This window comes from Homarus americanus, unplaced genomic scaffold, assembly GCF_018991925.1.
Source record: "Homarus americanus isolate GMGI-L3 unplaced genomic scaffold, GMGI_Hamer_2.0 scaffold51476, whole genome shotgun sequence".
NCBI classification, from domain to species: Eukaryota; Metazoa; Arthropoda; class Malacostraca; order Decapoda; family Nephropidae; genus Homarus; species Homarus americanus.
In genome coordinates, this window is record NW_024736148.1 from 4,334,602 (window position 1) to 4,360,437 (window position 25,836).

Genomic DNA, 25,836 nt, shown 5'->3' on the forward strand with positions numbered 1-25,836 from the left:
TAAGAGTTTCTGCACAGGGTTATCTTGCTGTACACAGGTAAGTGACCACAGTGCAGTGTAAAGATAATGATAAATATTGGAATTCTACAAAATATTGAATGGCAGGACAGTTACAGTTCATCCCCCACATTTCGGACATTTAGGTTATGGAAATTTGCCCGTATTGAAATTATAAACTATGACAACTAAGTTCGAGATAGTGAAAAAAAAATGGGCCCTGGTGGAAATAAAACAATATTTTCAAAAATTTTAACACTAAAATTAATAAAAAGAAAAAATCTAAATGAAGTTTGGTGAAGACTTCATAATGCCTTTGTTTACCATCAAGAGTGCCAGTCTTGTATACAACTGCAATAGTGTGTAGCATGAGATCACTATTCTCAATGGTCCTAAACCTCCTTTTGTCATATGATCTTTGAATTCATATTGGTTTACCATTTTGTGGGCTGTCTGGTTGTGTTGGCAATATATAGAGTCTTAACCCTTAAGCCCCAGGTTAGGGTGCTGGTGGCAGTAACCAGCGGGGGTAAATTGAGAGACATCAACTTTTCCAAAGATAATTTTTAACCTTTAAAAATGATAACACAATAAAAAATAAGTAAGAAAACTATATATTGACCGTCTAGAAACTTCCCTGGGCACGCATAGGGAGGGAGGGGGAGAGATAAGGAGATAGTGTTGGTTTGACAGCTGACGCTCGTGGTCCCTCTGCAACTAATTTTAGCTCGCCTTTGTGTCCAAGGTGGCCAATAATAAATATAATTACTGATCTTAATACTTATTTGCTATAAGTAATTAATTTAGAATATTTTATTTGCATTATTTTTCATAAAAAGTGTTTGGCAACACTCACCAGTCGGTCGCCAGTCTGCCTGGCTGTCTTTGTGTTTGGTAGAGCAAGTAATGCATAAAATAATAATAATTCCACAAATAAATATATTTATAACATAATCATAGCTTTGTTTTACAGTAATACTACACTACAATACAGCTACACTACTTTTAGCAATATTACTTTGATACATGATAAAATAGACAAACAATCAAAATGAAACAAACAAAAGAAGGTAATTATGTACAGGAAGCTTCCCTGTGGCCGAGCGTGTGGTGTGACAGGTAAATAGTCACACTGGAACCTGATAACCCGCGCTGGGCATTTAAACAGTGGCGGGAATAGGCGGACGTTCTGGAACGTCACCCGGGGCACGCTGGTTGGACGTTCTGGAACGTCACCCGGGGCCTAAGGGTTAAATGGGTTTAACAGGGATTCTTTCAATCTTTTCTTTGAGTATTTGCTGCCATGCATTTCTGGTGAATTAAATACTGGGTAATTTTATTTATATTTCTGGGTGTATTACCGGTATCATTATATTACAGTATATCAATAAATGTTAATTTTTTATATTTAGTCTGTTTAAATGGTTTATTTTAATTTGTTACTATTATTCCTTATTGCTGAAAAATATTCTGTAGGAACACATTTCCATTTACAGGTTGGGTATCCTTTATCTGAAATGCTTGGGGCCTTAAGAGTCTCGGATTTGGATATTTTTGGATTTTGGAATTCCCATATCCTGTATACAGAACCTGTATAATGCAGTAGATCACCCAGCAGGGATGGGGCCCAAGTCTATGCACAAAATTCATTTATATTTAATTTACAGCATATGAATACATATATTCTGCAGGTAGTTTTATGAAATATAGTTTAATAATTTGGGTTATAAAATATATATATGATATGATGTACACTTAAGACACAGAAAGTTAAACAATCACTACCGTCCGTTTGGCATCACCATGATGCTTGACTCTGAGGCTTTTAACAGCCTGTGTCTTATCTTTATTCTTTACACATATTCATACCCGGTACTTACTCTCGTGAAAATTATGATATATGCCATATTCAGTGTATTATCTACCATAAATATAATGAAACAGACTTTCGGATTTCAGGGCATTTCGGACTTGGGAATTTCGGATAAGGATACCCAACTTTTACTTAATGGGTTACAGTTGTAATACTGCCTTTTTTTCTCTTTTTTTTCCCACGTTATGGACAAATTTATCAAGAATGTCACCCCCTCTATAATGCAGGGGATGCCTGTACAGTATTATTATTTTGGATTTACAGATATTGCTCATTTTAGTATTTATCTCCATATTAGAGTTAATTTTAGAAACAGTATGTGGTGTTTTTCCTTGTACAGGTATTTATATAACTAATAAAGTACAGTATTGTATAACTTTACAGTACAGTATTCCTCTCACACATATTTGAAATTAGCTGTATTTTTTGCTAGTTGATCATGAGGACAAGTATGGTAAGAAATTTCTCCCAACTGGATGTATTGCATGGCCATGATGCTCTTCTTAATTATGTTAGAATGTTACTCGACACCAAAAATCTGTAATTTTTGTACAGCATATAAAACGTTCTTCTTTGAGACTCGTGACCTGAATGTTTATTGGATTAAGGCACTGCAGCTGTGGATGCAATGTGGTGTAGTCTAGACGTATGTTGGGTTAACATGCGCTGCTTGATCCTTGTTCACTTTTCCATCCATCGGTCTTTGCCTACTACGTATATCATTTCTAGTTGGTTTTTGTTCACTTTGGCATCTGTTAATTGGTTCTTGATCACTATGAAATCTATTGATTGGTTCATGCTCATCATGATGGCCTCTTATTGCTTATTGTTTACTGTGACACCTGTTAGCTTCTCTACCATTGCTTTCTTCCTATACTTTATTCGCTTAACCCACACCTAAATCTGACCCCAGTTTAATCTACATAACCTAACTTGAACCTGACCAAACCAGTTGGTGTGTGGGACACTGGCAGATACCATGATGGGTCAGGACAGTCAGCACATGTCCAACTTGTATACAGGTATTCCTCAGTTAACATGCATTCGCAAAACAAAATTTCATTATTACACTATTCAACAATTAGGGATCATCTGTTTCCAGTTCTGCCCCAACTACCTGTCACCTCACATGTATACCATATTGACTCACTAAACTTTGCTGTTCATTCTTGATTTACCAGTGGTACCCCTTACAATCATGAGTGCTAAGTGAACATTAAGTGACTTGAGTACTTCTGTGACCAAAAAGCAAAGGAAATCTATCTTGTTAAATGTCATGATAAAAGTAATTAATCTGGATGAACTATAAGAACAGTATGAGGAGGTAGCTAGTCACATGCTGACTGTCAAACGATTGTTAAAACCATGCAGCCACTCTCCATACCAAGACACCAACCACACATGCTACCACACATACACAGCCATGTACAGAGCAGCTTTAACGACGAACACCTGTATAGTATTTGGGAATATTCCTTCTAAAAGTAAGCAAACAAATAAGCATTGCATATGATCCCAAAATCCTGATATAACTTAGTAGTACATTATACACCTGTAAAGGCATGTGAGTACAGTACAGTATATGTCATTGTGTCTGTAAATATTTACCTGTAAAAACTTAACATATTCATTCCCTGTGATAATTTTCAAGTCTCAAAATCTTTCATAATTCTTCATTAGATTTTAGTCATCATGGTTCTTTATAATAAAACTTTTCAGTCTGTTAGTTTTGGTGGTAGTTTTTGTTTAAGCACATTATGTTGTTTGATTGTAATATACTCTATAGGGTATCCATAAACTATCTGACCCATTTTAAAACTTAATAACCCCAAGCAACAAATGGTGTACGTGTGGAAATTTACCAAGACAAGAAAAATCACGTACAAGTTTTTTGTCAAGTACTGTACAGTATAATAAAACCATTGTGTTATACACTATCTAAAAAATATTTGAGGTTAAGTTTTAAAATGGGAGAGATTATTTAAGGATACCCTGCATCATAAACGTATACAGTACGGTGGATACTCACTAGTTGAGCACCTTTGGCACTGAGCACTTACTGAAGTAAGGAATATTCCAAATGAAAGAAACAAATTAAAAATTTATGTAGAGATTAATTACCTGAAGTTTACAATAGAAAAAAAATCACCTGAAAGATAACGTTTGACAGTAAGTTTAAAATAAAATTGAATGAATACAGTATCTTACTAAAAGCATTTGTGAAATTCATAGTGATTGACTTAGTACAGTACATTCATTCCTGTATAAAATGATATACAGTACTGAAGAAGAATATTAGTCCAATCTGATGCAATGTTACTGTACGTACTTGTATTTCCACTTTTTTATATAATAATTGGCATAATCTGTGCTCTCTTTACTCCACAAGCTTCTCTTTTCATGCCAGTGGACCTTTGACACTCATTTGGCACCACTGTAAAGGCAAAAAAAGACAAGAAAACAAACACCTGTACTGTAACAATGAAGTGGTGGTTGGCACGATCAAAGTGTAAACAATGATGGTGTGGAGGTGTCAACATACATTAGTGACTGGCAAAATTTGTAGATATGGAATTTCTAAGTATTTCTATTCTGTATTATTTATTTTTTAAGTAGTACCGGATTATGGGAATTTTGAGATGCAGTACCATGTCATAAAAAACTGGATTGTTGAGCTTCCACTTCATAGTACAGTACAGTATAGTCTGGATTTACGCGGTTTTTGTTTACATGTTTGGTCATTTACACGGTGCCTTGGCAGAATGAAATGTTTTAATTACGCGGTAAATTTCATCATTTACGCGGGAAGCGGCGCGGGCAGGGTGCGCACAATGTCGCCCAGTCATCAAAACATTACCGAGTTCTTCACCTGCCACCCACCACAGCCGGCCCAAGTCAGTGATAGTGATAGTAATAATGAGGATATGGACTTTGAGGGGTTTGACAAAGAGGCCCTGCAAGCCTCTGTGGTGGATAGTGATACAAGTGATACAGGTGAGGGCCAATAATCTGCCCTCTGCCTCGGAACCAACCCCCCCATCTCCGTGTGCCCAGCCATCTTTTCTACTAACGAAAGTGTTAAAAAACCTAATATTATTGATATTTCTCTTAAATATAAATTGTGTGCATACCATCATAAAATTAAGATGTTATTTTTACTACAACGTACGTATTGTGTGGGAAAAAGTGGAGTTTGGGAGTCGGCCCAGTCTCTATTTCAATTAATCCCATATGTTCTGTTATTTCGTTTACACGTTTCTCGTTTTACGCGGACCTCCACGGGTTCAATTGACCGCATAAATGCAGACTATACTGTACAGTATAGCAGAAGCTACATGTTGGTATATTTAGTCAACACTTACATTTTGAGACTGGTCATTCTAAAGGTTTTACTCGCCACATTGGCAACAATGTTTTTGTGATTTAGATGGATAGGAAATAGTACACAGTAAACTTTGGCATGTATACTCATTAACTTATTCTAAACAACGTAAAATAAATTTTCCTTGCATGAATAATATTGTCCAAGGCTGTTTAGTTATTTGGCATAGCATGCAGTTAATGTCCTCTTGATCTCGTGCACTGCATTGAACATTGAAATGTGAATTGACGTATATTACTCAAGGTTATTTATTTTCCTAAAAAAATTCATGTTGGTGCACTGTGTCAGTAGCTCTTTGTTTCCAAGGTAGAACACAGACAATTCCTTTTCATTTATTTGGGCTTAAGAATGTAAAAATTCTAATTTTTCATAACATACCTTGGGTTGTGAGGAGGTGATGCAGTGCTAAAGCCAAAGTACAGCATGTTCACTTTTGTTTTAAGTCAAAATATTATCACAATTAAATAACATTATAGAATAAACTAAGTACAGGTAGATAGCTGTCTTAAGGCCCTTTTGTAGGGAGGGAACACCACAGCAAAACACATCTGTTACAGCTGTATCATAGTGGGAAAAGGTTGCAAGAGTGAAAAAGATGCACACATACAGTCTTTTGGAGTGATGTGTAGTGTGTGTGTGATATCAATAAACAAGGGGTTGGTAAGTGGCATCCTCAGAGTGAGCCACAACTCCTCATAAACTTGTGATGATCACACATAGTAACCCACAGTAGATCTGACCAAAATTGGTACTCCAATAATCTGTAATATCCTTATCTTTACAATTTTTGCCGGAATAGTCTGAATGGATCAATGTTACATCATTATGAGGCTGAATAAAATCGTCTGGCGGTAGCCAGAATAAAATGGCAAATGCGTGACACGCGGTGAAAGGGTTAAACAACATCTTCCCTCTCTGACAAGGGTCTTCTTGAAGGGATTGTTCTTTCAAGCGGTATTTTTAATTGCTCGAACCTCTTCCCCTTCGTGTAGGACAAAGTATTGTAGGTCTGGTTATACTGTCCACTTCACTGATGCATTATAGGTCGTCTTTTCGCTGATGCATTATGGGTCGTCTTACTCGTGTGTGTTTGTTTACCTTCGTTGGCGCTAAAATTAAGAGTACTGCGCTCTCATCATGGACATTTTTTCCTCCCAATCATCAAGGGCAATTCCTATATTGCAGAGAGAACATGATTTATTCGTCCATTTGATTGGGGAGGAAAAGATTTACAAATGAAAATACTTGTGGAAAGCTTGTTGCATGGTTGCAAACAGCAACAAGTTTCAATACTGAGGGATATGGCCCTTAGCAACCAGAAAAACATTTAAAAAGATTTGGGAACGCATTAAAATAAAGTAAGTTAAAAAAATGTATTTCGTTGCGAAGTAGGTTACAGTAAAGAGGGTGCAGATGACTACAACCTCTGAGACAACTTACTTAATTCAGGTATATGGGAAGTAGAGACTTCTTATTTGGCTCCCAGACAGAAATTCGCTTAAAAAAAATGCTCAAAGTTGTATTAAGTAACTTAAATGTACTTACTTTATTAATATATGCTACAAAAAGTTTTGTGACGATTTTCTCTTGGTGAAATTTGCCTTGATCCATTTTAATATTTCTAGGTAAGAACCTCGCCAGTTTATATTTTCCAGACAAAAACTCACTTATAAAACTGTTAAAAAAAATTAATAAATTACCTTAAATGTGCTTACCTGATTAGTACCAGCGTTAGTAAGATGAGATGACTCCAGCAGCTTGCATTTGGCAATAACAGGAAGCACAGCCTTTGCAAATGTCATTATATGACAGGAAACACAGCTTTTGCAAGTGTCATAATATGGGCCGTAAAACCAATAATGTAAAAAAAAATTATTTACTGTATAAAATTACCAATGCCGTACGTGTTTCTTTGTACATTAATCGTATTGACTATAAATATTCTATAAAACTAACAAAATAATTATGAGGAGGGTTACTAAAAGCAGCTACTAGCTACCTCTTCAATTTTCAGTAATATTAGTTTAGTTTTCCCGCCACCACACTCCTTCGTGCTCTGCGGTAAAAGGTCCTTCGCATTTAAAATTTCGGTTTTCGACACGAGGACCCTCTTCAAGGGAAGATGTTGTTTAATAATACAGGCATAAGTAAACAACCACCTGTACAGTACCTGTAATTATCTTTAAAAAAAATTTAAGAGTTTTTCCTCCAAAAAGTACAAATGTGCCAAAATAAGTCCAAATTATTCAGATTTCTAGTTCAGTGAAGTGATGTTTATGGGGGCTTACTTTATTCACCTAAATATTTCTGTCTGCTTGTTTATAATATTTAGTCCTTCCCTCAATTATGAGGGATGGATCATGGGGTACAGAAACATCAAAGAATGGTGGAAATGATAGGATGTAAGAAAGATGAAGAAAGCAACAAGAAGGTGATAAGACAACAAGTAGAAATATTTCACTGTTTATACATTTACCTGCTCAGTACTTATTATCTCTGCAGTTCTTTATTTCTATTTGGTACGTAATTTTTTCTGCTTGCATACTGACCAACAGGAGTGTTCGTATCTGATGCTGTAAGAGTGTTTGGTCGTAATATCCTGGTGTTGTTCAAGATGATCCTGTTGGAGCGTCGTGTACTCTTCTACCACAGCCCTGTTGGTCCTCTGGTGCGCACCATCACCTCCCTCATGGCACTTCTCCCAGACAACTTTCCCAATGGGTTGGCTCATGCAGCTTCATTAAGGTTCGTGGAAATTATTAGACATCGGTATTTTTCTTTTGATATGAGGCAATTAAGATGCTGCAGAATTTACTCTGTATGAAATTTTAATTTGATTTGAATTTTGTGAGTCTGTGTAGTACATTATTTGTTACTTAGTTACAACTACGTACCTATGTTCTCCAGGTGTTTTGTAATTTTTTATATTGTTGTAGTTAAGACAGACAATTCTAGGTATACTGTACTGTAAATACTGGTATCAAATTTTTATTACATTGAAATGTACTATGGTATTGTAACTGATTATTTTAAGTATATGCTTATATGTTTTCCAGATATTTAGTATATGCACCAGCTGCTGTGTACACCATTTGGCCACAGATTCATTCACTCATGCACTGATGGCAATTTTTTTTTTTAATAGACTTCTGTAATCTATCATACCCACTTCATTTGACCTTAGAGTACAGTATTAGATTTAACTAAATTTTGCTTTATCAGCAGATCTATTCTGATTTGATAACTGACAAACAATGTCACTCATACGTTCATAAAGAAAAGTATATTTCTTTGCTCGTATACCACAACATTACCAAGTAACCAGTACTGTACAGTACATAATTATATTTGGTTTTAATACAAAACAAGTTGTAAAATCTTCCATATACTGTGCTGTTCTGCCTTACACCAGACAGCTGGCGCATTAACAGGAGTTACTTGACAGAGAGTTTAAAGCCAGAAAATAGGTTTTCATGATTGATATTCCAAGTCTCAAACTTTATCCTACAGTTTTTTAACTTAACTTGGTGATTCATTTATCTGTGTGGTATTTGATTAAATCTGATGTCCATTTTGGCCAAAATGGCTGCCATCTTGGATTATTTGAGTACAGTATTAAGATTAAGCTCAGGAATCCATTCAGCAGCAGGTTACCATGACACCAGTTGTGTACTCTTGTTAAAGCAATTTAATACATATTGAGCAAGCTTTATGCTTACTGATAAAGTGATCTGGCTGCTGATTGGCTGGATTTCCATATCATTGGGAACCCTTTTAATGAGTAAATTTTGATGTACAATAACTCCATAAATATGTTCTTCTCCCAAACACTAAAAGATTCTTTGTCTTAGTTACATATTTTCCTATATCTAATGTGGTCAGTCTGGCACCCAATTACAGTAGTGTATTTAAGGTACACAAGATCAAGTCAATGGATTTTAGTGGAACCTAAAATAGTGACTCGCTGTTTTAACTTTAATATCTTTTTCTTACTTCTTACTTAAGGTACCAGGTAGTCGTGTGCCTGTCACTGGGTCCAACATCTTCCTAACTCATATGTTGGTCTGAGTTCCTCTCCTCCTCAGTTGATATAAATTGGGAATAATGTATATTTTTAAGAGTTTCTTCCATCCTATCCTTCCATGTTTTTTCTTGGGCTTCCTTTTGGTCTTGTTCTTTGTTCTATCATCATCCAACTTGTTTTTACTATTCTGTCCTCATCCATTCTCTCCAAATAATCCAACCTTTGTAACTGTGATTTATCTGTCCACTACAATCTTTTATTTGATTTTTTATATCTAACGTTTCTTCATATTTGGTTTGCCATTAATCTTAGGTGTCATTTCTATAGCTGGAATTTTAAACCAGTTATTTTTGTCTAATTCCAACTCTTTGCTCCACAGTTAGTATTGGTGTTGACACTATTTCAAAGATGCTCCAATTTGCTAAATTTACCAATCCTTTCAGCTATATTTTAGAAATATCCTCCTCTACTAGTGATTATGGTTCCCAGGTACTAAAGTGTGTTTACTGCCTACATTGTTTAGTGTTGGATGGTGATGTTGACCTTTCCTTTCTTGACTTGTTCTTGTATTTCCCTACAGCTTATGAATAGCAAATGCTTTAGTTTGTATTGATTTACTCTTATTTGTATGCTTAGTGTGTAATTTATAATATATGCCACTACAGTACTAGTCTTTGATCTGTATCTAAGGAAACACCTGGTACTGTGTAGCATCTTCACAATTTTTACTACACTTCTGTCTAAGTTGACAAAATAATCTCTATCGACTTTTCATCAAATCCTTGTTGTGATTTGTTTTTACATAAATCTTGGGTTTTATATATATATATATATATATATATATATATATATATATATATATATATATATATATATATATATATATATATATATATATATATATATATATATATATATATATATATATATATATATATATATATATATATATATATATATATATATATACACAGTAGTACCCCGCTTAACGCGGTCAATAAAACCCACAGGGTACCGTGTTAAGTGAAAACCGCGCTAAGTGAACAACAGAACATATGGGATTAATTCCAATAGAAACTGGCCCGACCCCCAAACTCCACTTTTTGACGACACATAACTATGTTGTAGTAAAAATTTTATCTTAACTTTATGATGGTATGAAAAAACAAGTAATATAGAAGAGGTTAGGTTAGGAAAAATAAAGGTTAAGTTAGGAAAACTAAAAGTTATGTTGAACACTTACGTTAGTAGAAGAGATGGGTCGGCGTACGGGGATGGAGGCTGGTTCCGAGGCAGAGGGCAGGCTACTGGCCCTCAGGTGAGTCACCATCACTGTCACCCACACTTGTTATGGCCTCCCTGACAAATCCCTCAAAGTCATCTTCACTGTCTCTACCTCTGTCACTATCACTGGCTTGGGCTGGCTGTGGTGGGTTGCGGGCGAAGAACTCGGTTATGCTTTTTTGACGGCTGGTGTTTATGTTGTCTTGATACACCTTGATGTACAGCTCCATAGCCTGCACCAGCCGGGTATGGAAGACTTCATAGCGGTCATCGTTATTGTCGCGGGAAAGGAAGGACTTCATTTTCTCTGCACACTCCATGGCACCCTTAATATTACTATGACTTAAACTGTGTTCTTCGGAGAATGACGCACCTTCTTCCTCCTCTTCACTGACGTGATCTTCTTCCAACATCTCGTCAGCAGTCACTTCAGGATCTCTGATCACCTCCAGGATGTCTTCGTTGGTGGTCTCGGAGAAGCCTTCAGCTGTAATATTGAGCGCAGCTTCTCTGGCAAGGTCCACTGCTACTGCAACAGTCTGAACCTCACCAGTCACAGGTTCACTCCTCTTCTCAGCTGGCATGCCATGCAACACATGTCTCCATGCGTGACGAATCGTAGCAATAGACAGCTGATCCCATACCTCCACCAAGAAGTCTACAGCTTGTTTGACGTTAAACTTCTTCCAAAATTGTTTGACGAGAACTTCTTGAGTCGCCACCTCTTGTTCCTTGTCCTCGTCGCTTTTACTCTCGCTGTCGGTGTCACCCAGCTTACGCAACTCATCCTTGGTGTTGGTAGAGTCGTTCAGGAGCTTGAACTTCTTTGCAGAGTACGCAGCTTTCACATTGCAGATCAACTCCTGGTCCATGGGCTGGATTAATGACGTAGTGTTGGGAGGAAGGAAGACCACTTTTACGTTGGGGTGACGATCCATAAGTAGGGGCGAGTGTCCAGGTGCGTTGTCAAGGAGCAACAAAATGTTGAATGGAACATTCTGTTGCTCGCAGAATTTCTTCACGTCAGGAACAAAACAGTCGTCAAACCAGAAGAGGGACAGAGAAGAGGACATCCACGCCTTACGTGCGGTTAGCCAGTGGACATTAAGCTTGTTCATGTCCATATTCTTGTAGGCGTGCGGCTTGCGGGCTGTGTGAATCACCGATAACTTTGGTTTACAGGTACCGGAGGCATTGGTGGTAAACAGGACGGTGATGCGTTCCTTCTGCATCTTCCGGCCCCGAATCTTGCTGGCATTCTTTACAACGAAGGTCTTGGAAGGTAGCTTTTTCCAGAAAAGACCAGATTCGTCCATGTTAAACACCTGGTCGTCGGTGTACTGTCCTTCCTCCATAATCTCACGTAAGAACGGAGGAAAATCTCTAGCCGCCACACGATCAGCACTCGCTTCCTCACCACCAATGTTGATGTTGGTGATCTTGTTCCTCTTCTTAAACCTATGCAGCCAACCAGAGGAAGCATTGAAGGGTTTGGGCTCTGCAATTCCCAGCTTACGTGACACTGCTGCGTATAGCTCACGTGCGTACTCCTGCACTGAGCGCGTGTCCACCGCCATGTTGCGTCGCGCCTGACGAATCAAATAACTCACCAGCAAATTTTCCACTTTTGCCAGCACCCTGTTCTGGCAATACTTGATCATTGAAGCACCTGCAGACTTTGTGATTTTCATGTGCTCTTTGATCTTGGCTGCATCCTTCTTGATAGTGCGAATCGTAGATTCGTTGACGCCATGCTGGCGCGCGAGATCAACTTGCCGTGTTCCTTTCTCCAAATCTTGAATGATCTGGTATTTCACTTCGTAGCTTAGACCACGGCGTGTCTTCTTGGGCTTAGGGCGGCTGGGTCCAGGTAAGGAAAGGTCTCTCTCTGTGGCGGTGGTGGTCCGGCGGAAGCCATTTCACAGAACAATGGATTCACGTATACACGGAGTGGCCTGGAGGGATGAAACTGCCGCGGCTAGGTGAAGCGTCGTCTTCTCCTCCCTCCCTCCCTCCCTCCCCCGGGTGGACACGTCATAATACTTTAAGCCAATTACAGCTAGCAGCAGAGGGGGGTAGGGATGCATGGCCAATCACAGTCCGATACGTCATATGACGTCAGTGATAACGCAACAGAGACATGCACTGCGCAACCTTACCGCGCGCGGCTTGCCCAGGCGGAGGGGGAGCAGGCGGGTGGGGCGAATCTAAAAATAGCGTCTCGAGCCGGACACTCGCCGCGTATACGTGGAAAAAACCCGCGTTAAGTGAAAGTTCGGCTCTGGCGAGGCACCGCGTATACGGTAAATCGCGCTAAGCGAAACCGCGTTAAGCGGGGTATTACTGTGTGTGTATATATATATATATATATATATATATATATATATATATATATATATATATATATATATATATATATATATATATATATATATATATATATATATATATATATATATATATTGATAAAATCACACGGGAAAAGGGAAACAACGGAGCACCTTAGCTTTCGTCTTTATTCAAGACATCTTCAGAGTTGCCTCTGAAGATGTCTTGAATACAGACGAAAGCTAAGGTGCTCCGTTGTTTCCCTTTTCCCGTGTGATTTTATCAAGATTTATCTTATCCACGTTTTCATTGTGGATCTACCGTATATCACGGCCTATAAGACGAAATTTGAACATTAAAAAAATCTGCCCAAAGTTAGGGGGTCGTCTAAACCACCAAGTTCAAAATTCTTACCTCTTAAATATTGTGGTTTAGTGTGTCAAGAGTGGTGATGAAAACATCGTAAGCCACTCACAAGGTCTTACCACTAATTATTTTATACTGAAACTTACGTTTGGCAAGCTGGATTCAAATTAAGATTACCGGTATATTAAAATAATAAAAATGTATTATAAACCTGTCTAACATACCGTAAAAGAGATTTATACCCCTATAATAAACACAGCTATCATCACACACCCCTCCCCACGCCCCCCCCCCCATTTGCCAGTGAGGAGCCGTGGAGGTGGTCAGTAATGCATACCGGTATCGGTATATTTACTCATAATAATATTTATCTCCTATAAATAATTGATTTAAATTTTATTTTTTTCCAAAGAATATTCAGTAAATGAGTGCATTAATTCTTGAAACTATCGACGGTTAATTACAGACGCTCAAGTGATGTCACTAGTGTTTACACTACACCAGCTGGTAATATTTGATGCCATTACTTGAAGTGAATTGGCCTTATTTTAAGTAACTAACTATAAATAAATACAAAAATTAAAAAAAGATCAAAACTGAGAAATAATATACTGTATGTATGTTGTGTTGTCAAAGTAAGAGGAACAATTGTGTAAGTACGTAATATTTTTTCACTCAAATCCTAATGAAACACTACTGGAGAACATTCCTTTGTCGCAAAACAGTTTATAAATTAAAGAAAATAATTACAGTGTGTTTAATATATTACAGTATATTATAAATAAATAAATAAAACAAATAATTCGGTAAATCTATTTAAAGTAAATGGAAAATAAGCAAACATGTTATTTACCAAGACCCTTCCGCCTGGCTCAGGGTGAGATGTAGGGGAGATAAAGAAGGCTATTTATAGCCCATCAGAAGTGACCAGTACCCTAATGCACCATAAATAATTCATTGAACATTCATTTTTTGTACATAGTATATTCAGTATATATATATATATATATATATATATATATATATATATATATATATATATATATATATATATATATATATATATATATATATATATATATATATATATATATATATATATATATATATATATATATATATATATATATATATATATATATATATATATATATATATATATATTTGTGTAATAAATGTATGTAGTAAGTACATACTGGTAACCTTTTTCACTCAAATCCTAATGAAACACCACAATTAGAATACGGTGGTTGCTGTTGAATCACATGTTGTATAAATAGTCACACCACCGAGACGAGGGAACACTCCCAACACGCTTCAGTGACGTCACTAGTGTTTACACTACACCAGCGGGTATAATTTGATGACATTACTTGAAGTGAATTGGCCTAATTTTAAAAAATCAAGGATGGTTGGTAAAGGACTACTGAGTCAGTGGGTAAGTGTCACATTTGGGGTACTGGTCTTATACAGCAAATAGAGCTCAAAAGCTACTTTTTAAATGGAAATTTGGGGGGGGCGTCTTATGCACCCCGCCGCCTTATAGGCCGTGATATGCACCCCGCCGCCTTATAGGCCGTGATATACGGTAGGCCGGAACATGACACGCCACGTGCCACCAGCCCTCACTCCCTCCCTTCTCTTTGTTATGTTTATTTTCCTCTCAATGGCCCTCACTCCCTCCTTTCTGTCAGTTGGGAAAAAAAAGGTTCAAATGTTATTACATAGCATTCCTATGACATTTTTGAAGAAACATGAACTCCCATTAGCTAATAAACCGGAAAATAATGAGTTGCTATGAGCGAGAGAGGCTACGATTGGGGGCCACGGGCGCTTGTCCCCTTCTCCCTTTCAGTCTGTCCCGAGGCGCAGATCACATACTGTAGAGGTGCTTTTACCTACTTTCACTTATATGGCTCTCAGCCTTACAAATATTGTGTTACCGGGACAGTTTGTGTTTCTGCAGAAAGAGGAAAGGTTGGGGAGAACAGAATATATATATATATATATATATATATATATATATATATATATATATATATATATATATATATATATATATATATATATATATATATATATATATATATATATATATATATATATATATTTATATACAGTGACCCCTCGGTTAACGAACTCAATCCGTTCCAGAAGGTCGTTTGTTAACCTAAAAGTTCGTTACCCGAAACCATTGTTTCAATGGGTTTTTGGGTAATTCGTTCCAGCTCACCGAAAATTTCCTAAATTCAACAAAAATGGTAGAAAAGTTCACTTTCTTTGAGGTGTGTATGTAGAAGGCTCCTGGATGATGATGATGATGATGGGAATTACAATGGGGGTGGAGGAGAAGGAAGAAGAGAAGGCATTGGTGTGGAAGAGAAGTCACCCCATGGTGCCATTTCACCCATAAAATTTTAGTTCTCTTGGTGTATTTCAAGATTATTTTCTTTAAATCAACACTGTACTGCATTATATATTGTCAATATGTAAAATATATTTCAAAATGACCAATAATTTGCTTGGAAACACAGAAAAAAGCGTTTAGTTGAAGAGAGTCTCAAACAAGATGTTACCTCCAGTGAAAACAGAGAGACTAACACCTGTTTGCTGTGTTAAGAGGCTGGATGCTGCGCTTTAAACTAGTCACTTTACCTTCAATTATGTTCAATAATTGTTAAAATGACTAAAAAATTTAATATTAAACTTTTAAAATTATTGAATAGTATAAACTTCTTGATATTTACTAAAATAGTTAGGAATTTAAGCCCTAGAACCGATTAATGTATTGGCGGACTGATACTTAAGCTGGTTGCCCGGCCAGTGCAAGCGAAAACATGTTGAGGTCGGTTCGTAAGAAATTGCAGAACCTAATTTTGTTCAAGTAACCTAATTGAAGATCCTATGGAAGGCAGTTCGTTAACTTGAAATTTCAAGTAATCGAGTATGCTCATAAAATCCAGGGTCACTGTATACACACACAGCGCCACCCGCTTTACGCGGTTTCACTTTACGCGATTTCTCATATACGCGGTGCCTCGCCAGAACCGAACTTTCACTTTCCGCGGTTCATCTACCCATATACGCGTGAAGTATAATTTTTTTTTTATTTAGCTCATAAAATTCATACAAATTACCCGACCAGAATATAATTTACATTGCTGGAATTCTTACAATTTGATGATCATTTTGAATATAAACATCATAGATTTTGCATTAGACATACAAATTTTAGATGTAATGTTTACTCTGAGTAAATATGTTATCTTTTGCGCAAAATATATGACATTTATATTCAAAATGTTCCTGGTCTTACAAAGAATCCACCAATGTCAATTATATTATCCTAACTTTAGTCTGAGGTATTATTTGTTACTAAAAGTTAAAATTAGTTTTTTCACCCAACATTTCTCTGGTAGGGAGGGAAGGTGGGGGGTGGGGGGGAGGGTTGGGACCGACCCACCATCTGGTTTGGCTGGAAGAGGGGGGAAGGCAAATTGGGGTACTTTGATTGACAGATAGTGTTGTGAAGAATATTTTTTTTTTTTTATTAACTGAAGATATTTGTTTTAGCTCATAAAATTCATACAAATTACTGGACCAGAATATAATTTACATTGCTGGAATTTTTACAATATTATGATCATTTTGAATATAAACATCATGGATTTTGCATTAGACATACAAATTTTAGATCTAATGTAATAATTTGGTTTACACAAAGCAAGTATTTTATCTTTTGTGCAAAATATATGAAGTTTACATTCAAAATATTCCCTGACCTGCAAGGAATCCAGAAATGTCAATTACATTATCCTAACTTTAGTCTGAGTTATTATTTATTACTAAACGTTAAAATCTAGTGTTTCACCCAATCATTTCTCAGAGAGGTAGGGGCCAGTGAGCTGGGAAGAGGGGGGGGGGATTTGAGTCTATTATTTGAATGGACATTAACCTGGCGACTGTATTTCTCTTAAATATTAATTGTGTGAGCATACCATCATAAAATTTAGATGTTATTTTTACTACAACATAGGTATTGTGTCGGAAAAAGTGGAGTTTGGGGGTCGGGCCAGTCTCTATTGGAATTACCGGTAATCCCATATGTTCTGTTGTTCCATTTAAGCGGATTTCACTTAACGCGGTACCCTGTGGGTTTAATTGACCGCGTAAATCAGGGTACTACTGTATATATATATATTTAATGTACCTACCTGCCTATGATTGCAGTAGCCATTCATTCATTCATTGTCTTATGGTGCATATAAAGTTCATTTAACTTTTTACCATCTGGATTTTCACTCTGTCAAAATATTGAATAATATTTTCTATTGCCTCTCTCTTTCTCTCTTGGCTAAGTATTTTCATATTTTCTCCCACCAACATTCCTTATATTCTTTTACATTGTATGCATTGCTTTTCCAGTGTTTTTACAAATATTTCCTTATCCTCATCAGTGGGTTTCTGATATACTGTATATATGATAATTCTTGCATTTTATGTAAAGTGTTCATATGAGAACCCTTTTATTGACCCATTTTCTGTTTTAGGGTGATTTTAAATGATCTACTTGACTTTAGACACTTAACTTGAAAAAAATAACTAAGCTAGAGCAAAAAGCAAGATAAAATAATAAAGAATGAATTAAAAAGTTTCATTTTTAAACAAAAATCAAAGTGTTATTCTGTTTCCCTCCATATATTTCTAAAAGCCTAACATATGCTTTCCTTCAGATTTTCTTAAGTTCCTGGCATTGGTGGAACAAAAACTTAATGACATATTAATGTCACTCCATGCATTCTTCTTCTCTCTTCCTTTTCTCTGTTGCCATGTTTATGTTGAACCTACAATATCAGTTCTTTTTCATGTTGTCTAGTATTTCTTCCATCCTTTCTCTGTAAGTAGCAACATTTACTGTTACTCACCTCTTGTAGTGAATCAGTTTTCTGTTTGTGTCCTTATCCTTGGTTGTTTCTGTGTTCTGAGGCTGGTCCTTCAGTTATGAGCAAAAGTCATCCATCACTGGCTTGCTGGGCCTAGTGTGACTACTCCAGAGCCTAAATTATCTGCTTAGAGCATTGCCCAAGACGTCATGGATAGGACGTTGAGGTTGGATACTGACGTCTTAACAGCTTATTCACAAAATTTTAACAACTTTTACCATTTTGCATTCTGATTGGTTGATACTTTTTGCATGTTAATTTGACTAAATCTTGCCAATTTGATAAAATTTATTTGAGTGCTTATATGTCGGCATTACTGGGATTATAATGATAAAGCCACTGCACGTACTGCATATGTAAATGTAGTTGCTTAAAATTAGCCTACATTGTTATTTACCGAACCTTTGCCAAGCTTACGGGTATTCATCATTTCAGTTTGTTATTATAGACTTGACAAAATCAAGTTTTTGTATTATTCAGATGACCATCTTACTGCAACGGCTACCTCACTCTAGTGACCTCTTAATTGGAAAAAACTGTTTGGTTGTTTTATCTGAAATTTTGTGGAAGAAAATTGGTCCTCATCCTAAATCTCTCTTTGTCATAAAACTGAGATACAGTAACCCACCTTTCTCTTAGATCCACTTGGCTAGCATTTAGTGTTTTGTACATAAGTCTACGTAACAGGTTTTTCAGGTTGTGTTTTGGTTCAGTAAATCGTTGGTAATTGCTTTACAAGTACAGGGTATCTACAGTTTTTCAAGTCAACTTTACTGGGCTACTATTCCATATCATCAGAATAAAACGAAAATAATCATGCTGGTTGGCAAATAGAAGCTTTATTTTATTTTTATTTATTTTTTTTTGTACCGAGCTAAGCTTGAGATGTGATGAGCACAGAGGACCTGTAGAAACAAGTGTTACTTCACAAGTGTTGTTGGCAGAAGTGGCTGTTGCTTATTTTAGCTTTTTACCAACACTTTTGTACAGTACCTGTTTAATGTAAAAGCTCGGTCACATTTTCTTATGTTTCTCGTTATTCGTATATACAGGTATTAAGCTGAAAAACGGACTTAATACAGTAGTATACAGTATTTTTTTCTTAATAGCTGTATTTTAGGGACAAAGTTAATATATATATATATATATATATATATATATATATATATATATATATATATATATATATATATATATATATATATATATATATATATATATATATATATATATATATATATATATATATATATATATATATATATATATATATATATATATATATATATATATATATATATATATATTTATATACACAGTACCTGTATATATATTCTGTGGATGAATGGGTGTAGTTGTGGATAGATGTATTTGTGTGGATATGTGTGCATTCCTCATGTATTTCCACAGTTTAGAAGATAGAGTTGAAATTTGGTTGGAAGGAGCAGCTGACCTACAGTAGAGGATGATCTTGCACAATTTCCTGTCCCTCCACCCAGGCAAAGCCAGGGGACTCATACACACACTTATGTACACACACACACACAGCAGTGATGTAGTCATGATCACTACAGTATGTCTGGGACCAAGACCCTTAGAAATTGAAATTAAGATCAAAATATTTTGCAACTACAGTATAACTTATATTTATATGCCTGTGCATGAGTCAAGTTTTTTTGGAATAATTTATTTAGTAAAGAAATGGGGTCTTAGTTCATACAAGTACAGTACTGTACTGTATAAAAGTTTTGAGGGGTCGAAATATTTGGATGATTGATGGAGGGTCAGTATGATCTTAAAACAGTGAACTATTTACCTAAAAATATGGGTATGTGTGTACCAACTACCAATTTATTTGTATAATATGCAATTTCATGACACAGCACAATAGATGCAGTATGGGTAAATAAATACACACACACTTTATTTCACTTTCATTTATTGGGGTCACATCTGTTATGTCAGACGTGTTGACCATACCTACAGTAGGTAATGTAATTTATTTTTTCTATTTATAGGTGTTCATTACACTTAGGAAAAATCAACATAATCCAGGTAGTGGCTTAGTGGTTTAGGTATCTGCCCTTACCTGAACCTAAACACATTAAGTTGACAATATACTCCTAACAGACCTGGAAGTAAAGGAATGAATCTGTGGCTTTAAGAGGTATCAGGCAGATGACTGAGACCAAGATCAAAGCATCTGAGACTAAGACCTGCAGAAAGGGTCTCTAGACCTACATCACTGCTATACATGCATGGAAACATACTACACACAAGCACACTCGCATAAACATACATTCATACAGTACACATTGTAATGATGAATAACAAAATCTTGGCTCTACCTCCTGTGACCAGCTATTTTAACTATTTTTATATGTATAATTAGGAATAATTCATTAATATCAAGTTTCTTAAGGTCATATGTAATACATAAAGTTAAATTTAGGGGAAGTTGTCTCATGTTTATTTTTGTAAAGTAATTTTGAATAATAAAGGAAAGATAGATAGTAAGATAGCATGAATACATCATATTACAGTATATGTAGGTAAAGTTGATAGGCCTCTAATTCATTTTTATGAAGGAGTTTGAAAACTGACAGCAAGAAATAAAGTCTCCAAGATAGAGCATTGTGCATGAGTTTATTTTTCCACACATGATGACACTGGCAGGTCACGAGGTCCTCTCGGCCTTGCCACACTGCAGCCCAGTCCAGATGAAGCTGATTATATGGAAGTGTGTTATGCTGAAGACGCTCTCATTGCCCGGGTCAGCAGGTAAACCTCATGAAATAAACTCACAGCAGCTCATAGCTCTGGTTGGCAGCACGATGCAGTGTTACATTACTTTGCGTGTCTTGGGCAGCTCGTAGACCATTATTACCTAACCTCAAAACCACTTATTGTACTGGTGCTGCAGCGGTAACACATAACATTCTGAATTTTTAATGATGCTTGCAAATTTTGTCCCATTAATTATAACTTGACTAATGTAAAGCTTGTTGACTAACAGTAGAAATGACTGGGGTATGACTGCTACATGACTGTGGGCCCATGATTGTCCAACTAGACTTGGGTTTGTATTAAACCACATGGCTGGTGCACACCTTCTGCTCTGGTGATGGGTAATGTTCAGACACTAGGAAAGGGCTAGTTCCTGCTTGATATAGAATAGACTTTTTATTTATTTAGAGTGAATAACAGCCCTTGGTGTGATTGAAAGAATTCTATCATATTGTGTTAACAGGATGGAAGAATTCTATCATACTGTGTTAATTTGAACATGAGGATCATATTCAATAATTAACATTCTTTGTGGTAACTAAGTATAGTATCCCAGTGTTCACATTTTCTTCTGTTGCTGTTACTTTGTGTTTTGCAGTGGTCCCTCGGTTAACGAGCACAATCCATTCCAGCATGTTGCTCGTTAACCGAAAAACTCGTTAACCGAAGCCATTGTTTCAATGGGTTTTTGGGTATTTGGTTCCAGCTCACAGAAAATTGCCTAAATTCAACAAAAAATGTAGAAAAGCACACTTACTTTGAGGTGTGTATGTAGAAGGCTCCTGGATGATGATGATGATGATGATGATGATGATGATGATGGGAATTAGAATGGGGATGGAGGAGAAGGGAGAAGAGAAGGCATTGGGGTGGAAGAGAAGTCACCCCATGGCGCCATTTCACCCATAAAATTTTAGTTTTCTTGGTGTAATTCAAGATTATTTTCTTTAAATCAACACTGCACTGCAGTATATATTGTCAATATGTAAAATAAATTTCAAAATGACCAATAATTTGCTTGGAAACACAAAAAAAAGCATTTAGTTGAAGAGAGTCTCAAGCAATATGTTACCTCCACTGAAAAGAGAGAGAGACTAACGCCTGTTTGTGTGTTAACAGGCTGGATGGCGTGCCAGAAACTAGTTTCTTTACCTTCAATTATGTTCAATAATTGTTAAAATGACTAAAAAATATTAATATTAAACTTTTAAAATTATTGAATAGTATAAACTTCTTGATATTTACTAAAATAGTAAGGAATTTAAGCCCTAAAACCGATTACTGTATTAGCGGATTAATACTACAGCTGGTGGACCGCCAAATGCAAGCGAAAACATGTTGAGGTCGGCTTGTAAAAAACTCGTTAATCGAGGGATTGCTCGTTAACCGAAGTTAAGAATCTTATGGAAGGCAACTCGTTAACCGAAATCTCGTTAACCGAGGCGCTCGTTAACCGAGGGATCACTGTACTTGACTATAGTTAAGCTTTAATATTTTGTCAGTCTGGGACCAAATACATGTAGACAGTTTTTTTGTGTCTACACTGTGTGTATTTTTTAGTTTTTATTAATTTAGTTTTAAGTTACTTTAATATGACATTTTATAATTTTTTTTTTTTTTTTTTTTAGATTTCATATGCTTTATGACTTTACCATAGACAGTTATTTTATATACATTTTAACTTAGTTCATTATTTATATATATACTGTACTGTACTGTACTATATACAGGGGGTATATTTATTTACCTCTACATCATGATTATACTCAAATTAAGGACTATCTTGTGTTTTATTATTGAAACTGTATGTAACTTTTGTTATTGGAGTTAGTTGTTTTATTTACAGAAATTCTTATTAATATTAATTTATTCTTTTTATAATTTTTTATTGTTATTTGATTATTAAAGTTCAGCTTAGGGTAATAGGCGAGAAGTACAGTCAGGCTTACCGGTAATCATCTCCATCACCAGGATACTGACACTAAATTATAGTAATGCTGTACATTATCTTCCTCCATGCAAGATATTATTTCCCCTTATAAAGCTTCAAAACTATACTGTCAAGTTTCATTTAATGAACTCCTCCTCTTGCACACCATTATTATCCACCACAAGTTACACCAAGCTTATTCTCGTCTTGTAGCTGCTGTTCAGCTGTGCACTTTTACTGTCCATCATGAGACTTTTTCAGGGCAGAGCCACATGAATGTGAATATGATATGCAAACTTCCTTTTTAAATGGTACACACACACATGGAGATGAAAGAGATAGGAGCTGGAGCTGGAAGAGATAGGAGCTGGAGATGGAAGAGGTGGGAACTAAAGATGGAAGAGATTGGAGCTGGAAGAGGTAGGAGCTGGAGATGGAAGAGGTGGGAACTAAAGATGGAAGAGATAGGAGCTGGAGCTGGAGATGGAAGAGGTAGGAACTAAAGATGGAAGAGATAGGAGCTGGAGCTGGAAGAGATAGGAGCTGGAGATGGAAGAGGTAGGAAACTAAAGATGAAGAGATTGAGCCGGAAGAGGCAGGAGCTGGATGGAAGAGGTGGAACCAAAGATGGAAGAGATAGGATGGAGCCGAGATGGAAGAGGGTAGGAACTAAAGATGAAAGAGATAGGAGCTGGAGCTGGAAGAGATAGGAGCTGGAGATGGAAGAGGTGGGAACTAAAGATGGAAGAGATTGGAGCTGGAAGAGGTAGGAGCTGGAGATGGAAGAGGTGGGAACTAAAGATGAAAGAGATAGGAGCTGGAGCTGGAGATGGAAGAGGTAGGAACTAAAGATGGAAGAGATAGGAGCTGGAGCTGGAAGAGATAGGAGCTGGAGATGGAAGAGGTAGGAAACAGTAGCTAGGAATATAGTCCTGTACTGTACTGTAATACATCCATTGTTGCTCTTGGGTGTTTCAAATACAAGAGGAGGGTGTACGGCAGTTGTAATCTTTTAAACAACTTGAATGGTGATTTTTGTCAAGGTAGAGGCACTTATTAGGTCTTAAGGGTTGGAATAATGCTGTTTTGGGCACCTGTTTGCTTGCTTGTGTGTGTGATGCTAGTGTGTCTGTGCATCTAGAAATCAATGTCATGCCAACTTCAATTTGAAAAGTAGTCAGGGATTAAAGTTAGCATGACACTGATCATTAGCCTCCTAGACACTAATAAATGTACACATATACACATGCACTCAACACATACACACACCCCTGCACATACACCTGCACATACACACATACATGTACACAACATACACACACACACACACACATGTATGCACACACACACACACCTCTGTCTCTCTCTCTCAAAATATTAATGTGGCAAAAGTGAATCCTTTACCTGTATATGAGCCTGAAAAGCATAATAATTTTTTAAGAGAAAATTTGGTTAAGAAAACATTAATGATCACATGGTGTGTATATAGAAAATAGACTGTGCATATATTTCAGTTAAAAGATCTATAGTTACCTTTTGTCATATGATGTTTGTTGTACCTCCAGTCATTACGTACAGTATGTGTACGCTGTGCAGGCCAGGTACAGATCCTCGAAACTGGTCTCGGGACAATTTCTTCCTGACTACCTGAACAGATTTTACTTACACACACACTCATTCAAACTCAATTGAATGTTTGTTTTACTTCTTAAATTACAAAATAAAGTAAAAAAATCATTGTGTGTAAACTTTAAATTAAATAATACATTGAATACTATACAAGGTTTAGTTTATTTAGAAGTTAAGAGTTCCCTAAAAGCTATTGTTTATTTATTTATTTATTTATTTATTTATTTATTTATTTATTTGCATCCGAGGAGCTTCTAGCGAGTTGTGGTATTTGACAAAAGTAGTAAGTTCATAACTAATAATTGTCTGATTGAATAAATATTGATTACCTTTAGTATTTATATATATTTGTGTTAATAGAGTATTATTGTTTTCACATTGCATTTGAAACTAATGTTGGTCATTTAAACCAAAGTCTCAAGGTAACTTGTCTTACATGCTGATTGGTGTCATGTTATAATGGTTATACAACATGTGTAGTGACTTATCATCTGTTGTTTTAAGAATAAGAGTAAATAGTATTGGTGAGAGTACAGTACATGTACTTTCTTGTATACTGTACATATTGGTATTTGTCTATGGAATGATCTACCACCCTCAGTCAAACAATGTCAGTTTAGAGATGTTTTTAAAAATCATGTACATGCCGGGTAAAATATTTTTTATGGAGTAAGCTAGGTGGTGCTCAAAATCAACTAACTTTTAACTTGTACTGTTGTCATATTTGTAACTTAACGTCCTCACCTTGCTGCCAACAGTCATTTTGAACTCTGTAACAAGAACCATATTGGAAATAAGTATCGTACAGTACTGTATTACTAATACTTTGTGTTATTCTAAGTAAATGTTTGTGTATGTATGCTTTTAATGTATGAATCTTTACTAAATGAACTTCAAATTAAATCAAATTATTTGTAAACTCACTACTTTTGGCAAATGTTGGAACTCCTAGAAGCTGCTGGGACATAACCAAACCCTTTTAACTCATTTTTAGGGGACTCTCAATGTATGACTGGACTATATTTAATGTATAGTTTTATTTAAATTTTGGATATAATGGCTTCTTCTTTATTTTTTTAGTTAACTAAAACTAACATTCAACTGAGTCTGTGTGAGGGACACAGTGTGAGGAAGGAAAACTTGACTTGTCTGGTGGCAGGCCTAAGGTAACATGGATGACTCAGGAAACTGGAAAATCCTCAAAACCAGTTTGGTTTGGTCCCAGGGGTCTCGTATTTGAGGGTCTATACCTGTACCAGTAATTATGCACACTGAGGAATTATTAGTAACAGA

General features: G+C 36.1%; 1 protein-coding gene across 3 annotated transcripts in view; it reads left to right on the forward strand.

The window, feature by feature from the left end:
- Positions 1–25,836, forward strand: part of LOC121872073 (late secretory pathway protein AVL9 homolog) — a 57,205-nt gene that overhangs the window by 5,941 nt on the left and 25,428 nt on the right. For 2 of the 3 annotated variants that reach the window (XM_042374759.1, XM_042374760.1), the window contains exons 5-6: positions 2,304–2,324; positions 7,808–7,997. In XM_042374759.1, coding sequence (XP_042230693.1) covers positions 2,304–2,324; positions 7,808–7,997 — 211 coding nt within the window. The remainder of the gene's footprint in view (positions 1–2,303; positions 2,325–7,807; positions 7,998–25,836) is intronic. The other variant, XM_042374761.1, reaches the window with a different exon arrangement.